General features: G+C 43.0%; 1 protein-coding gene across 1 annotated transcript in view; it reads left to right on the plus strand.

The window, feature by feature from the left end:
* The window catches only part of MALRD1 (MAM and LDL receptor class A domain containing 1), a 2,333,045-nt gene that overhangs the window by 128,898 nt on the left and 2,187,193 nt on the right, over positions 1-16,954 (plus strand). Inside the window, exon 2 of the mRNA XM_086939858.1 lies at positions 1,152-1,289. Within this exon, the coding sequence (XP_086795984.1) occupies positions 1,152-1,289 (138 nt within the window). The remainder of the gene's footprint in view (positions 1-1,151; positions 1,290-16,954) is intronic.

The raw sequence follows: 16,954 nt of genomic DNA on the forward strand, positions 1-16,954 counted from the left end.
CGTCCCTGAAAGCAGCTGAGAAACGCATGGACGATTCATTTTACATGTTCGGATTTGAAGACTTCAATTCATTCTAATCCAGTCCAAGTGACTCATCAGCACTTGAACTCCAGGACTGTCGTGCTTGCTACACCTGTCTTGAGAAAAGACCCGCTGCAACCTCAATTACCCAGGCACGCGAAGGGTCGAAACGTCAACATCATTTCAATTGGCCCCAATACTCCAGAAACCCAAATTGCCTAGCAGCACATGGGATTCTGTAAATTTGTATTAGTGGATGGCCTCTTTTGAAAATCAACTTTGTATATATCTGTATAAATTGTTTATATTGGAAGTCAGCAGTGTATATATTGTATATGTCACAAGAGCACTATTCACTATTGTCACATGTTGCACTTTTTTACTATGACAGTCATTTATGATTCACTTTGAATGCAATTTGAAAATATAAAGATATAAATAGTTATATACAGGTCTTTCTTTTTATTTATTGTAAGAAACTGTTTTGAATTCCTGTCAGAGGGAGGTGGGAACTTTGCATGCAATAGAATCAACAAATCAGTTTTTTCACTACCCGACAGAACCAATTTTTTTCTTTAATCATAATTTATCCAGGTTCTGAGGGACACAGGGTCAACCCCAGTTTTCTTGAAACAGTGATGAAGTATGACATCCTTCAGGGTGTATGAGGGCATCAAGATGAGGACACACTGCTCCCCACAATTAGAGTAGCACACGACGAGAGTACCTCTCACTTCCTTTTTCTCTGACTACTTAGGAACAGTGACTCCCTTTTGGTATAAGTTTAACTTCAGGAGCACGGGTCACCAGACCTTTTGAATAGCTCTAGAGTCCCCCTCTTTTGATAAATACGCATAAAAGGATTCCTTCTGCGAAGGCAGCGGTGTGGCATCTCTGCCTCAGTTTACCTTATTGCACCATGAAGCCTAAGAGCCTCATTATCATGTTATAGTGCACCCTGAACCCCCAATTAAATGCAAACACACTTTAAGTTATATACTTACCAGTATCTTTACGCTATTAAATATATTCTGATTGGTTACCACAGCTATTTCTTTTTACTTCGTAAATAAGTGTTTAATATGCAATGACTTTTAGAAAAAATTCTAACAGCACAACTCTTTAAATAGGCTCTTCCTTTGCACGATGTGATTTCGAGAGTGATGGCTGCGACACAACAGCGGATGTGGACCTCTTGACTAAATGGACCAGGAGGAATGGCTTTGCCGGTGTATCTCCACACCATGATCACAATGGAAGCCAGTCAGGTAAAAGAAAATAACAATTCATCATTTAACAAGTCATCATTTAACAATTTATCATGTGTAAACATCCGTGAATGTTTGTCGAGCAATCTATACTACAAAAGCAACAATATAAAAAGCAGATAGTATATGCCAAACACGTATCTGTGCACGATACGGGAAATAAAACTATAAGGAACAGACGATACGTTAAAGTATAAAATGTGAAACAGTCCTGCATTTTTTTTTTCTTTACATTTTGTGGTAGTTAACGTTGTGATGCGGATCATGATCTGGGGCATGTTGCAATAATTAAGGAATTCATTTGTAAATAGCGGAGCACAAGCTATTTACTTTGTTTCAAGAGTACTGACAAACTTCGTATTACATACAACTTGTAACCATGAGATTAACCATCATTTAATAGAAGAATACAATTGCACATTCATCCATCATAATGATTGATAGAGACTCAATGATTAGTACTTGAATGTCTTTTGCAAGTTGAACAGAACATGAAAATGGAAATATGTAAATATGCAAATGACGAAGGCAGGAGTAAATGTTTTTGCCGTGTAGTAAAAGGAACGGAGGATCCACATATTTCGTGACAAACTAATGCACGTTCCAGCATCATGTACTCATGCAGTATTGTACATCTACTCATAACTCTACATGCATACATTTTAGGAATTAGAGTACTCCTGGAAATCTACTAGGATTTTGTGTACTTCAATGAAAAATCAATAAACTATTTTAAAAATTAGGAGTAACTAATTCTGAATGTGATAATCTAAAATGATAGTGGAGGGAACTGCAACAGCTGCTGGAGTACAATGAGGCAACAACATCTTCAAAGAGCTCTGTTATGCCGCTATCTGATTGCAAGCCTAGCATTATAAATGATGAAACTGGCTCTAGAGTTGTGGACAGCAGTGACAACCTTTTATCAATCAATGTCTTATTCATGGATCTACCCCTCTTCATTAGCAGTTGCATGTTACCTTGTTATTGGGTTATAAAGTTGTATTACCCTACCATACATAACTGAAAAGAGTAGTTCATTCATACACTCAACTGCAAACAGCAGCCAGGCACTGATCCAACCTGGACGTTGGCAATGCTGTACTGGCAGGAATCCCCCAATCTCCTTTAATTCTGTTCACAGCAGTTTTACACTTGTCAGGCAAGCTGCTATTATCAAAGAAGAAACTGCTACCACATCTCGCTGATCATTGACGACCGATGTTGTTTTACCCTTGAGGTATAAATCAAATTTAAAATCTGTTGTCGCGGATATAAAGCAATTTACCTGAAAAATCAATCTCATTTTATGAGCCTGGTTACCATCACTGCAGGACAACAGGGATTTAAATGCACAGACTGGCTGTAACAGGAACTTCCACACTTTTGAGAAGTTTTTTCTTAGGCAATACTGCTACCTATGGAACTATCTAACATGATGTACGAAATTGCCATTTCTGCAGGGTCACCCACAATGTTTTGCACCCCCCCTCTTGTTTGTACCTCGTTTTTGTTAGCTTTAGGACTGTAGGCACTTTACCACTGCCAACCAGTGCTAAAGTGCATGTGCTCTCTTCTTAATACATGGCAACATCAGTTTGTCTACAAATGGCATAGTTAATTTACTTATAAGTTCCTAGTAATGTGCACTACATGTGCCCACAGCGGATCTATGATGTTACAACGCGTTATTTTACAACGCATGCTGTAACATCGCAACTTTTACAACGCAGGTTCCATTACATTGGATGCCATTACAACGCAGGATATTACATAGCAGATGCTATTACAACGCATACCATTACATCGTAAGTATAGGTAAGTATAACTTTTAAAAAAAATGTAATTAAGTTAATTTAATTAATTTTATTTTACTAATATAATTAAAATAATTGTAAAAATGTAATTAATATAATTTATTTAAATAAGTTTAATTTAATTTTAAATAGGAATTAATGTAATTTAATTTAATTAATATAATTGTATTAATTTAATTTAATAAATTTTATAATAGTAATTATTTAAATGTAATTAATTTAATTTAATTAATATAATTGAATTAATCTTAACATTGTAATTAATTTGATTTAATAAATTTAATTAATTATAGCTTATTTAATTAATTTAATTGAATTAAAGTCGTACTTTAAAAAAAATAAACCCTAAAAATACCCCTGTACCCCAAAACCCAAACCCAGCCCTAAACCCTAAAAATACCCCTGTACCCCAAAACCCAAACCCAGCCCTAAAACCTAAAAATACCCCTGTACCCCAAAACCCAAACCCAGCCCTAAAACCTAAAAATACCCCTGTACCCCAAAACCCAAACCCAGCCCTAAAACCTAAAAATACCCCTGTACCCCAAAACCCAAACCCAGCCCTAAAACCTAAAAATACCCCTGTACCCCAAAACCTAAACCCAGCCCTAAAACCTAAAAATACCCCTGTACCCCAAAACCCAAACCCAGCCCTAAAACCTAAAAATACCCCTGTACCCCAAAACCCAAACCCAGCCCTAAAACCTAAAAATACCCCTGTACCCCAAAACCCAAACCCAGCCCTAAACCCTAAAAATACCCCTGTACACCAAAACTCAAACCCAGCCCTAAAACCTAAAAATACCCCTGTACCCCAAAACCCAAACCCAGCCCTAAACCCTAAAAATACCCGTGTACCCCAAAACTCAAACCCAGCCCTAAAACCTAAAAATACCCCTGTACCCCAAAACCCAAACCCAGCCCTAAAACCTAAAAATACCCCTGTACCCCAAAACCCAAACCCAGCCCTAAAACCTAAAAATACCCCTGTACCCCAAAACCCAAACCCAGCCCTAAAACCTAAAAATACCCCTGTACCCCAAAACCCAAACCCAGCCCTAAACCCTAAAAATACCCCTGTACCCCAAAACCCAAACCCAGCCCTAAAACCTAAAAATACCCCTGTACCCCAAAACCCAAACCCAGCCCTAAAACCTAAAAATACCCCTGTACCCCAAAACCCAAACCCAGCCCTAAAACCTAAAAATACCCCTATACCCCAAAACATATACCTCAGTACCCCAAAACATATACTCCTATACTCATACTTATTTTAAAAATTACTTAAATTAATATATTTAATTTATAATATTAAAAAACATAAATAAATATATTTATTTATAATTAATATTAATTAAATTAATTAAATAATATAAAAAAAAAAATTATATACTTACCAATACTTACGATGTAATGGTATGCGTTGTAATAGCATCTGCTATGTAATATCCTGCGTTGTAATAGCATCCGATGTAATGGAACCAGCGTTGTAAAAGCTGCGTTGTAACAGCATTACGACGTAAAAGTTGCGTTGTAACAGTAAGTTACCGCCCACAGCCTGTAAATTAAATGCTGCTAATGGGCCTGTAGCACTGATTGTGCCAACCACTTAAAAAGCCCATAAAACATGTTTAACTCCTGCCACTGCAGAGCCTGCATGAGCGGTTTTAAACTACTACTATCACCGTGGCAAGTTAACACTCTTGCCAGGGCCAAAATTTCCTTTTTAATACATATGTCACCTCTAAGGTAGGCCATGAACAGCCCAAGGGCAGGGCATTGTGTATGTAAAAAGTCGCACATGAACATTTAAGTTTTACATGTCCTGGTAGTACAAAACTCTTCAATCATTTTTTCCCAACTCCAAGGCTTATCTCTCCCATAGGGTAACATTGGGATTGCCTTATTACATTTTATAAGTTTAATTTCCAATTAGGAATATATGGGACCCCCAAATCTGGTGTCTCTTGGGTCACAATTTAATAACACAGCTTATGGTGAAGTTGGTTTTTAAATTGCAATTCTGAAAATGGCACTTTTAGAAAGTTGGCATTTTCTTACTATAACCATTTGGTGCCTGTCTCTGGAATACCTGTCTGAGGTGGGTGACAGCTAGCTTTGTGCATTTCCTCTAGACAGTGACACATAAATAAAGGGTAGGTACGACTGAGGAGCCATCAGTATCTTGATGTATCATCCTGGGCAGTATGGGAGGGAGGAGCTGACACATGCACCTGAAAGGGCTGTCCTGTCCCCATACAAAGGGTTGCTTATCCCCCCCCCCCCTGTTGTGAGCCTGGAGCCAGAGCAGGAAAGAAAGGGACTTGTACACTTCAAAGTAATCTCGTTTTAAGTCTCCCCCACTTCAAAGGCCAAACTGTGTATAAGTACTGGACGTCTGACACCACCAACTCAGAATACTTCTGGAACTGAGGAAATTCTACCAGGAAGAAGGACTGCTGAACTGCTGGAGGACCTAACACTTTACTGAACTGCTTTGATGTGTTGGCCTGCTGCATCAAGCCAGGGAGTCGGAAGGACTAGACATGCATCTCTACATCTTACAGCCAAAGTATCTCCAAGGGCTTGTTGGCTTGCCTCCTATTTTCTGAACTTTCGGGGATACCAAAGACTTTTTCTTCAAGCTGCAACTAGCACCTGGACGCTGTCTGCTGTGAGCCCTGCTCCACCAAGTAGTGCCAATCCATTTGTGGGCCCTTGGAATTGAGTTTTACCTGCTGAACTATTATTATACATGCATCAACGATGTTGCTTTGATCTAAACTGGTGCACTTCTCTCAACACCAATGAATTGCAGCTGCTGCATAAACCACACACACAGTATTGTCAACTGTGTGTGGCTTTGTCCCTTGATTCTGATGCATCTCTGACTTTGCTCAGCTTGATACCAACACTTAGGACCTGATTCACAGAACTAACTTAAGACAAAATCCTAAACTTACTACTTTTGGTATTCACAGAAGTTAGGATTTTGTCTTAAGTTTGTCTTAAGACAGACTTAAGACAGACTTAAGTTAGGATTTTGTCTTAATTTAAAGTGTGTTTCTGACTTACTCTGATTAGGATTTTGGTTTCTGCTTGTACAGGGTGCATACCTCTGCCAACCAGAAACCCACTTTCTAAAACACAACAACGAAGAACCCAATCTAAATCAACCAACCTTCTTTCATGAAACCTCTAAGCATACATATTTTCCAACATCACATAGACTGATTCAAAGATCTCAAGAGCCCTATCAATATGTCCTGTCCTTACTTTTTTATTGCTTTTCTAATGTTCTTATAACTCATTATTGCTGTTTGCAAAGCTCAATCAGGGGTATATCTTCAGGGGGAGGGGCGTGGAGCACCAGTCCAATGTTTATTTTCACTTGGGTAACATGGACAGCTGACTGGGTGGTTGGGCTAGCTCATGTGATGCCTATTTCCCTGGCTACAGAGTAGGACATTGTGACAGGGCCCTCTCTTAAGCCTTTTCACAACAATGGAAACACCCATTCTCCACGGATGGGCCCTTGTCACTGTGACCCAGTGTGAGGCATTAGGGTCGACTCTCACTACATTGACAATGATTCAGGCAGCTGGGCCTGCACGCTGCTACAAATAGACGTGAGTCAAAAAAGCAGACTCCTGTCTGTGTCCAATTAAAGAAGTTCAAGACTGATAAGTCCTGTTCAGTCATTCATGCAGCCCATAGAACCATCACCCATTTGGGAGTCTGCCTGCCAGAGGTTCTCTCTGCTTTCAAGCAGTCTGAGCCTGTCTTAGGGTGATTGGGACAGGGAGGGTGCTATTCTGCTTCCACAGATAAAGTATGGACACTAAAGGAGGCAAAAAAGGAGGAGTGCTAAGGTGTGCACTTGAAGATCTGTGCAATGTGTTCACATTAATGTGTGTGTATGTGTATGCATGTTATTGTAGTGCACAAGCGTATCCACATGAGTGCGGGTGCACAGGAGCATGTGCTCATGTGAGAGTGTACATTTGAACGAGTGTGCACATATAACTGTGTGTGCACTGAGCTGCCTGTGAGTTTGGGAATTTCACCTCGTGGTGAGAGATTTCAATTTGGGTAAGTCTACCCAACCTTTCTTTCTCCTGATAAATGTATTACCAATGAGCTGGGTGAAGGTAAACATATGTGGCTCTGTGCCAAGGTCCCCTAAGTAGTGAACATACTCATTGATAAACACGTATGTTATGTGTCCATGTGAGAGAATGTGTGTGTGTGTGTGTTTGTACACAAGTGTTGAGTCTGTATGTATGTGCACAAGTATCTGTGTCAGTTTGTATCACAATAGCTGAAGCAGACCACAGCATTTCAAATTGAGTGCATTGGCAAAAGCATTAGTTTGTCAATCACAAATTGCTAAACAAATGGCTGCTCCAGGCTGGGTTATATGTGCATTGGTAGAGTACCTGTCTGTATGTCAAATTTAGGGGGTGCAACATTCACATAATCTGCTTCTGCATATGTTGGTGACATCTTGGAGAAATTATGCAAAATGCAAATCCACCGTTTTCCACTACATTGTAGTTTTCGACAGGAGGACACATTTCATGCCAGGCTTATTGTATGGACTAGCATTTGTTTATTATTCCTCGCTATCACTTAGCTGTGTGCAAAGCTGCTGTTTTTGCTAGTGGATAATTCTATCTATATATTTTTTCTACCAAAAATACTCCTTAGTTTTCTAAACTAATTTCCCTAGCTTCGCCCACCCATGTATTTTTTAGTTGGGTACACCGAGTCGCTTTTTGGGAAATGTTCGACCCACATTCCCCTAATAATATTGATTAAGCTACATCCCTGACGGCAAAACTACTTCCGAGTTGTGAAACCATTACCAGTATTATTTGACCTCTGCCTATTCTGCACCAACCTCTCTTCTGTGTACAAAGGTCTACCCATTTTTGAGCATGTCAGTCACCTCTTCTCTTTCGATGAATCCGAAGGCGTGATAGCTGCACACCCTTCAGTATCTTTTCATAAACGTTCATGCACTAAACCTACGTCACTGGTTCTAAAAATATTCCCATCTATCAAGGACCCACTATGTGTGTTTCTATTTCCTGTTCACTTATATTTGCTACCCTTATCTCTTCTGCTTCCTCATATTTTCACCAACTATGACTCTGGTACTGGGATGAACTTCGATAGTTACTGCTAACACACTCATGCCTGATACATTGCTTCCAGTTATATTTTTTAGGCCAAATCTAAGGGGATTATGGGTGAGAATGCAGCGCTGCAGGCCACACTAATAGCTTCAATGTGTTATATAAATGATAATGAACTTTTCACTCTAATTGAGTTTAACTCAACGATAACTAGCTTGCAGCCAGAAGCAAACATCGCTGTAGTACAGCAAAAAAGGGACCCTTTATTTTAACCAATATTTACTGTCATTTGGTTCACAAATGTTTCATCTCTATGCTATTCGCTGTCAGAATTTTGAATTGGACTGTCCAAGCCTTTTCTCCATTACCCCATTCATTGCAGCAGATGTGCCAAACCTTCGCTGCCCTCTTTGTTATGCTTTCCTATTCCTCATATTTTAAACACAAAAGTCCTTGTCTTCTTTACTTCTGTGCTGCCTCTGTCTGTGTCAACTTTTTACAATTCTAGATCAAATGGTTTTAATATTAATGAAATATTTTAATCTCTATTTCTCATTATCTGAGCTTAGCACTAGAGGATCAGGTATAAATATTAAATAATGAAAAATAAATGAAAAAAGATAGTTAATGAAATTTGTTGGTGGCATTTAGTGTTGTTTGCTTTTTGTAATGATTTGCTTTTTGTAATGATTACATATGTTCCCCAATGCATACTTCAACAATGAAGGAGGATGAATGCTGTAATAAATCTATACGTGTAGTAGAAAGCGATCATCTTGTATAGGCGTTGGCGGCATGGAAAGCATTTATCACTGGTTGTACAGCTTCATTAATTTTATTCATTTAATTGGAGTTGAGAAGGTATTTCCTTTGACTTCTCATTACAATGCAGGAATAAGCAGAGTGGATGCCATTGTAACAGCCAGACACACACAGAACAAGATACAGACAGGGCCTGATTTTAACTCTCTCTTTGGCAGCTATGCCAGTACAAACTGAGAAGGAAGAAAACCTGAAGGCTGTCCAGCTTGTAGTAAATGAATAACCAGCTTGCATAGACCTTGACAGCCGGCTCAGAGATCAAAGGCAAAGCTCAGAGAAGAGTCACAGTGCCCGTAGTCAGTCTACTGTAGCCAGAATTATTACACGCTTAATGGCTCACATAAAGGTGGAAAGTGCATTGTGCTATTGAATCTCAAGGCCATGAATAGCGTGGTATAATAATATCTTTTTTTTAAAAATTAACACTTTTTGTAGTTTTTTTACGGGTGGTACAAAACAAGCGTATGAAACATTGCAGAAGACTGGTGACCCCTTGATCGAGTAATATAAAGGGAAAAGAAAAAGACAGAAAACAGACTAGTGGGAAGAAAGGAGAAAGCTGAATCGAATAGACTGTCCCAGTATACAAAATACAACAGGTACAACCAGACATTAGCACCGTAAAAAGCCGGCCTCACAGCAGGAGCCGGGCAGAGCAGGAGCTGGTCGAGACCCCTTGTGGCCCATTCTGGCCATGTGGAGACAAAGATATCGGGGGTTTGTGGGGGGTAAGGAACCTGTCCAGTGTCTTCCACACATTCTGGTAGAGGCCTTCCATGGGGAGTATTGCAGTGAATGATTGTCCACGCCTCTCAGGTAGGTAATCCAGTTTAGCCAGGAATGGAAGGTTGCTTTGCTTGAGTCTTTCCAGTTGTTCAGGACTGTTTTGATTGCCGAGATCAGCAGGAGGTCCTTAAGGTCCTTGTTGAGTTCCGAGGTAAGGTTTGATCTTACGCTCGCTGTGATGATGGAGATGAAGTCTCCGCCCGTCTTGCGATTAAAGAGCTCATCTATAAAGTCAAACACCCTTCCCCAGAAGATCTTAAGTGCAGGGTAGTGGAAGATTAGGTGTGCTAGGTCCCTTTGTGTGTAGTACAGTTCCAGCAGAGGTTGGACTCTCTGATGCCCAGTGTGTGTAGGCGGTCAGGGGTCCAGTATGCCTTATAAAGGAGCAAATACTTTGTTTGTGCTAGGACTGGGGAAATCCTATATTGTGTGGCAGAGGACCATATCTTCTCCCTTTCCTGTTCACTTATCTGGTACTTTGACTGTTCGTCCCAGTACACCGTCTGTCTGGCATTGAGTTTGGTGTTGTTTGGGCGCAGCAGCTTGTATATGCGTGATACCTGGTGGCCTAGTTTGTTTATGCTCGCTAAATATTGGAAGATTGAGGGTGGTGTGTTGTGTAGCTTGGCTTTTGATAGGGCTGTCTTGATGTTTAGAAATCTGTATGGGTCCAAGTCCTCGAGCTGAAAGCTGTTTTTCAGGTTGGAGAACGTGATGGGGCCCTGGCCTTTGTCTAACTGATGTGAGAAGGAGATGCCCTTCTCTATCCATGTTTCGAAGTTGAGGCTCTTACCCCTATATTTGATTCTACTATTTGCCCATAATGACTCAGCTTTGGATCCCCTAATGATGGCTCCCATTTTTTTGTCTGATATTTCATAGCTATCTTGGTGTTTTATCAAAATCTGTTTTGATGCGGAGGGGTAGGTGTTCGTTGTGAGCAGGGTGAGGGGGTGTCTGTTGTTTAGTAAGGCTCTCTCTACCTAAAGCCAAACTGGGGTGTAACCCTGTGTTGGGGACACCCACTGCGATCACTGTTTTGCCAGGAACACTTGCTGGTATAATTGGATGTCCTCCAAATTAATGCCCCCTTGTTGTTTAGGTAACCTCAACTTCTTGATGCTAATCCCAGCCCTCTTGTCCCGCCAAATGAATTTAGAGATTATGGTATCGATTTTCCAGTGGAAATCGTCAGAAAATAGAAGTGGAAGCATGCTCGACAGGTAGTTGACCATAAGGGTGATCATTATTTCTATAGTTTCTATCCTCTCCCACCACGTGATAAATTTAGGGCTCCATGTCTCTAAGAGTTTTTTAACCTTCTCTAGTAGTGCTTTTTCATTGTGGTGGAGGGAGTTGTATAGGTCCGAGCCAAATAGTATTCCTAGGTACTTAATGCTGCCTGTCTGCCACGTCAATTCGGACTCTCCCAGTACATTTCGGATGCAGTGAATGTTTAGGGGTTGGCATTCGGATTTGTCATTGTTCAGTTTGTAGCCTGATAGACTCGAGTACTGGGCAATTGTGTCCATGAGGGCCTTGATCGACTTTTTAGGTTGTTCTATTACTATTAGGTTGTCGTCAGCATACACCGCTAGCTTTACCACTGTATCTTTGAATCGTATCCCAGCGATGTCGTCGTTTAATTTAATCCCTTATATTAGGGGTTCCAGGGCCAACAGGAACAGGGGAGGTGATAAAGGACAGCCCTGTCTAGTCCCTTGCTTTAGATTGAAAGAGCCCGATACTGAGCCATTGATAGCTATGCACGCTGAGGGTGATTGGTAGAGGGCCATAGTCATCTTTATGTATGCCTCCCCTAGATTGAAGGCTTGTATGCATTCTTCTAGGAATGCCCACGAGACCTTGTCAAAAGCCTTCTCTGCGTCCAGGGCAATTGCCACTGCTGGCTCTGTTTTAGTGGAGGATTTCTCTAGGATGTGGCAGAAAAGTTGCGTGTTGTCACTGGCCAAGCGGTTGCACATGAAACAGACTTGGGAGTTGCTGACAAGTTTGGGGAGAAGAGAGTTCAAACTGACTCCTAGGATCTTGGCATAGATTTTACAATCCACATTAATTAGAGAGATGGGTCTGTAATTGTTTGGAAGTGTGTGGTCCAAGCCTTCTTTGGGGATGACTATGATGTTTGCCTGTGCCATTGAGGGTGGTACAGTCCCTGATTTTGCTGCTTGGTTGAAAACCCTCTTAATAGTCGGTATTAGTTGTTTCTGGAAGGTCTTGTAGAAGTCTGACGAGTAGCCGTCCGGCCCGGGGGCCTTATTCTCTTTAAGGGAGAAGATCATGGCCAAAATATTGAATACAAAAATATCAAAAGGTAGGTTGTTGTAAATGACCATTTCTGCAGGGTCATCCCCGAACCTTTTGTCCTCCCCCTCCCTTTTTTGTTGAATTTGTTTTTGTTGACCTTCAGATTCTGAGCACTTTACCACTGCTAACCAGTGTTAAAGTGCATGTGCTCTCTCCTCTAAACATGGTAAAATTGTCTTACACCCAATTGGCATATTTAATGTACTAGTAGAGTATGCTACATGTGCCAAGAGCCTGCACATTAAATGTTACTAGTTGATGGATGGAATGCAGAACAATGTCCTACATTCACCCCAGTACAGAGATCTGGGCCTAAATCCATCGTTTTTTTGCACTCCACACCACCCCGGTTCAGACATGGTCATATGCAAATCAGCCTGATCCTGTGCCTCATGGGAACAGTCCAGCCCGAACTGCCAAGCCATGCCTTCCCTGGACCGGAAACAAGCTTCCGAAGACCGCTTTCTGGCATTCCAGCCGTCTTCAGCCCGGCTTGCTTGAATCCAGTGGTGTGGAGTGCATGGGACTCACGTCTGAGCATACCCATCCCACTCGGGGTGACAAATGCAAAAAACACAGTTGATGGACAGAATGCAGAACAATGTCATACATTCACCCCAGTACAGAGATCTGGGCCTAAATCCATCGTTTTTTTGCACTCTACACCACCCCAGTTCAGACATGGCCATATGCAAATCAGTCTGACCCTGTGCCTCATGGGAACAGTCCAGCCCGAACTACCAAGCCATGCCTTCCCTGGACCGGAAACAAGCTTCCGAGGACCCGTTTCCGGCATTCCAGCCGTCTTCAGCCCGGCTTTCTTGAATCCAGTGGTGTGGAGTGCATGGGACTCACGTCTGAGCATAACCATCCCACTCGGGGTGACAAATGCAAAAAACACAGTTGATGGACAGAATGCAGAACAATGCCATACATTCACCCCAGTACAGAGATCTGGGCCTAAATCCATCGTTTTTTGGCACTCCACACCACCCCAGTTCAGACATGGCCATATGCAAATCAGTCTGCCCCAGTGACTCATGGGAGCAGTCCAGCCCGAACTGCCAAGCCATGCCTTCCCTGGACCCGAAACAAGCTTCCGAGGACTGGTTTCTGGCATTCCAGCCGTCTTCAGCCCGGCTTGCTTGAATCCAGTGGTGTGGAGTGCATGGGACTCACGTCTGAGCATACCCATCCCACTCGGGGTGACAAATGCAAAAAACACAGTTGATGGACAGAATGCAGAACAATGTCATACATTCACTCCAGTGAAGAGATCTGGGCATAAGTCTATCGTTTTTTTGCACTCCACACCACCCCAGTTCAGACATGGCCATATGCAATTCAGTCTGACCCTTTGCCTCATGGGAACAGTCCAGCCCGAACTGCCAAGCCATGCCTTACCTGGACCGGAAACAAGCTTCCGAGGACCGGTTTCTGGCATTCCAGCCGTCTTCAGCCCGGCTTGCTTGAATCCAGTGGTGTGGTGTGCATGGGACTCACGTCTGAGTATACCCATCCCACTTAGGGAGACAAATGCAAAAAACACAGTTGATGGACAGAATGCAGAACAATGTCATACATTCACCCCAGTACAGAGATCTGGGCCTAAATCCATCGTTTTTTTGCACTCCACACCACCCCAGTTCAGACATGGTCATATGCAAATCAGTCTGACCCTGTGCCTCATGGGGAACAGTCCAGCCCGAACTACCAAGCCATGCCTTCCCTGGACCGAACGGTACAAAAGGGGGTGGTGATGGACGGAGCATCTGAAACAATCAAACACTCACACCCAGTCAGAAGATCTGGGTTTAATCCATCACTGTTCTTTAGCCCACTCTGCGACCCCAGTTCAGACATGGCTATATGCAAATCAGTCTGACCCTATGCCTCATGGGAACAGTCCAGCCCGAACTGACAAGCCATGTCTTCCCCAGACCGGAAACAAGCTTCCGAGGACCGTTTTCTGGCATTCCAGCCGTCTTCAGCCCGGCTTGCTTGAATCCAGTGGCAAAGTGAGCAAGGGACTCACGTCTGAGCATACCCTGCCACACTTATGGTGGCCAAAAGTGGTACAAAAGGGGGTGGGGATGGACGGAGCATCTGAAACAATCAAACACTCTCACCCAGTCAAAAGATCTGGGTTTAATCCATCACCGTTCTTTAGCCCACTCTGCCACCCCAGTTCAGACATGGATATATGCAAATCAGTCTGACCCTGTGCCTCATGGGAACAGTCCAGCCCGAACTGCCAAGTCATGTCTTCCCTGAACCGGAAACAAGCTTCCGAGGACCGGTTTCTGGCATTCCAGCCGTCTTCAGCCCCGCTTGCTTGAATCCAGTGGCAAAGTGAGCAATGACTCACGTCTGAGCATACCCTGCCACACTTATGGTGGCCAAAAGCGGTACAAAAGGGGGTGGTGATGGACGGAGCATCTGAAACAATCAAACACTCACACCTAGTCAAAAGATCCGGGTTTAATCCATTACCGTTTTTTAGCCCACTCTTCCACCTGAGTTCAGATATGGCTATATGCAAATCAGTCTGACCCTGTGCCTCATGGGAACAGTCCAGCCCGAACTGCCAAGCCATGTCTTCCCTGGACGGGAAACAAGCTTCCGAGGAACAGTTTCTGGCATTCCAGCCGTCTTCAGCCCGGCTTGCTTGAATCCAGTGTCAAAGTGAGCAAGGAACTCACGTCTGAGCATACCCTGCCACACTTATGGCGGCCAAAAGTGGTACAAAAGGGGGTGGGGATGGACGGAGCATCTGAAACAATCAAACACTCTCACCCAGTCAAAAGATCTGGGTTTAATCCATCACCGTTCTTTAGCCCACTCTGCCACCCCAGTTCAGACATGGCTATATGCAAATCAGTCTGACCCTGTGCCTCATGGGAACAGTCCAGCCCGAACTGCCAAGCCATGTCTTCCCTGAACCGGAAACAAGCTTCCGAGGACCGGTTTCTGGCATTCCAGCCGTCTTCAGCCCCGCTTGCTTGAATCCAGTGGCAAAGTAAGCAATGACTCACGTCTGAGCATACCCTGCCACACTTATGGCGGCCAAAAGCGGTACAAAAGGGGGTGGTGATGGACGGAGCATCTGAAACAATCAAACACTCACACCCAGTCAAAAGATCCGGGTTTAATCCATCACCGTTTTTTAGCCCACTCTTCCACCTGAGTTCAGACATGGCTATTTGCAAATCAGTCTGACCCTGTGCCTCATGGGAACAGTCCAGCCCGAACTGCCAAGCCATGTCTTCCCTGGACGGGAAACAAGCTTCCGAGGAACGGTTTCTGGCATTCCAGCCGTCTTCAGCCCGGCTTGCTTGAATCCAGTGGCAAAGTGAGCAAGGAACTCACGTCTGAGCATACCCTGCCACACTTATGGCGGCCAATAGCTGTACAAAAGGGGGTGGTGATGGACGGAGCATCTGAAACAATCAAACACTCACACACAGTCAAAAGATCTGGGTTTAATCCATCACCGTTCTTTAGCCCACTCTGCCACCCCAGTTCAGATACGGCTATATGCAAATCCGTCTGACCCTGTGCCTCATGGGAACAGTCCAGCCCGAACTGCCAAGCCATGTCTTCCCTGGACCGGAAACAAGCTTCCGAGGACCGGTTTCTGGCATTCCAGGTGTCTTCAGCCCGGCTTGCTGGAATCCAATAGTGTGGAGTGCATCGGACTCACGTCTAAGCATACCCATCCCACTCATACCCACTCGGGATGGGTATGATTGCGCAACCCACTTAAGTAGCCCTATAATCATGTCTCAGGCCTGCCATTGCAGAGCCTGTGTGTGCAGTTAAAACTGGAATTTCAACCTTACAAAATAAGTTCATTGTCAGGCCCAAGCCTTCCTTTTGAATACACATAAGCCACCCCTATGGTAGGCCCTAGACAGCTCCAAAGGCAGAGTGCGGTGTATTTAAAAGAAGGATAAGTAGTTTTTAATGTTTAAATGCCCTGGATAGCGAGAAACTCCCAAATTAGTATTTTACTGCAGCAACGCCTATCTCTCCCAAAGGATAAGATTGGGACCACATCATTGCATCTTTTGAGTGTAATTGCCAACTTATGGTGAAGTCAGATTTTAAATTGCAGTAAGATTGTGTCAAGGTGCAATTAGTCGAAAACTAGAAAAATCAGTGCAACTTGAGTGGCGTGTACGTGTACAAAAGTAATCATATAGCGTGACCAGTTGTGCTGAGTGTTCAGTGATAGTGAGAGGAGGTGGCTAGAACATGCTAAGATCATTGTTGTTCATAATTGGTAAGGACTAACCCTGGAATGTTAATCCAGAATGTTGAGCAATACAGTGTCAGGGCGGAACGAATTCTGAGCTTAGTGGTATAGGAGTCCAAAGGGCGTTCCACGGATGCCAGTGTGATGCGACTTTAGCATGTCCTAGCCACCATCTCTCACTATCACTGAAGACTACGTACAACCGGTCACACTATATGATAACTTTTGTGCACATACACGCCATTCAAGTTGCGCTGATTTTTCTAGACCGTGCCTGGCCACGACATGTGCATGCTCAAATATAATGATTATAATTCCCATTGGGACAGAATACTAACTGTGTTTCGTTTCTCTTATTTTCCCATTTCCCTCCCCTTCCCTCTCCCTATCATCTTCCTTCTCTTAGCTATTAATGCAATTATATTTGCCTCAGGCATTATCCCTGTTGTCCTGAAGATGATCCTGTTATTTTGACAAGTGGTTTGAAACGTCGTCGACTAATTGCATCTTGGC

Source organism: Lissotriton vulgaris, chromosome 10, assembly GCF_964263255.1.
Source record: "Lissotriton vulgaris chromosome 10, aLisVul1.2, whole genome shotgun sequence".
NCBI lineage: Eukaryota > Metazoa > Chordata > Amphibia > Caudata > Salamandridae > Lissotriton > Lissotriton vulgaris.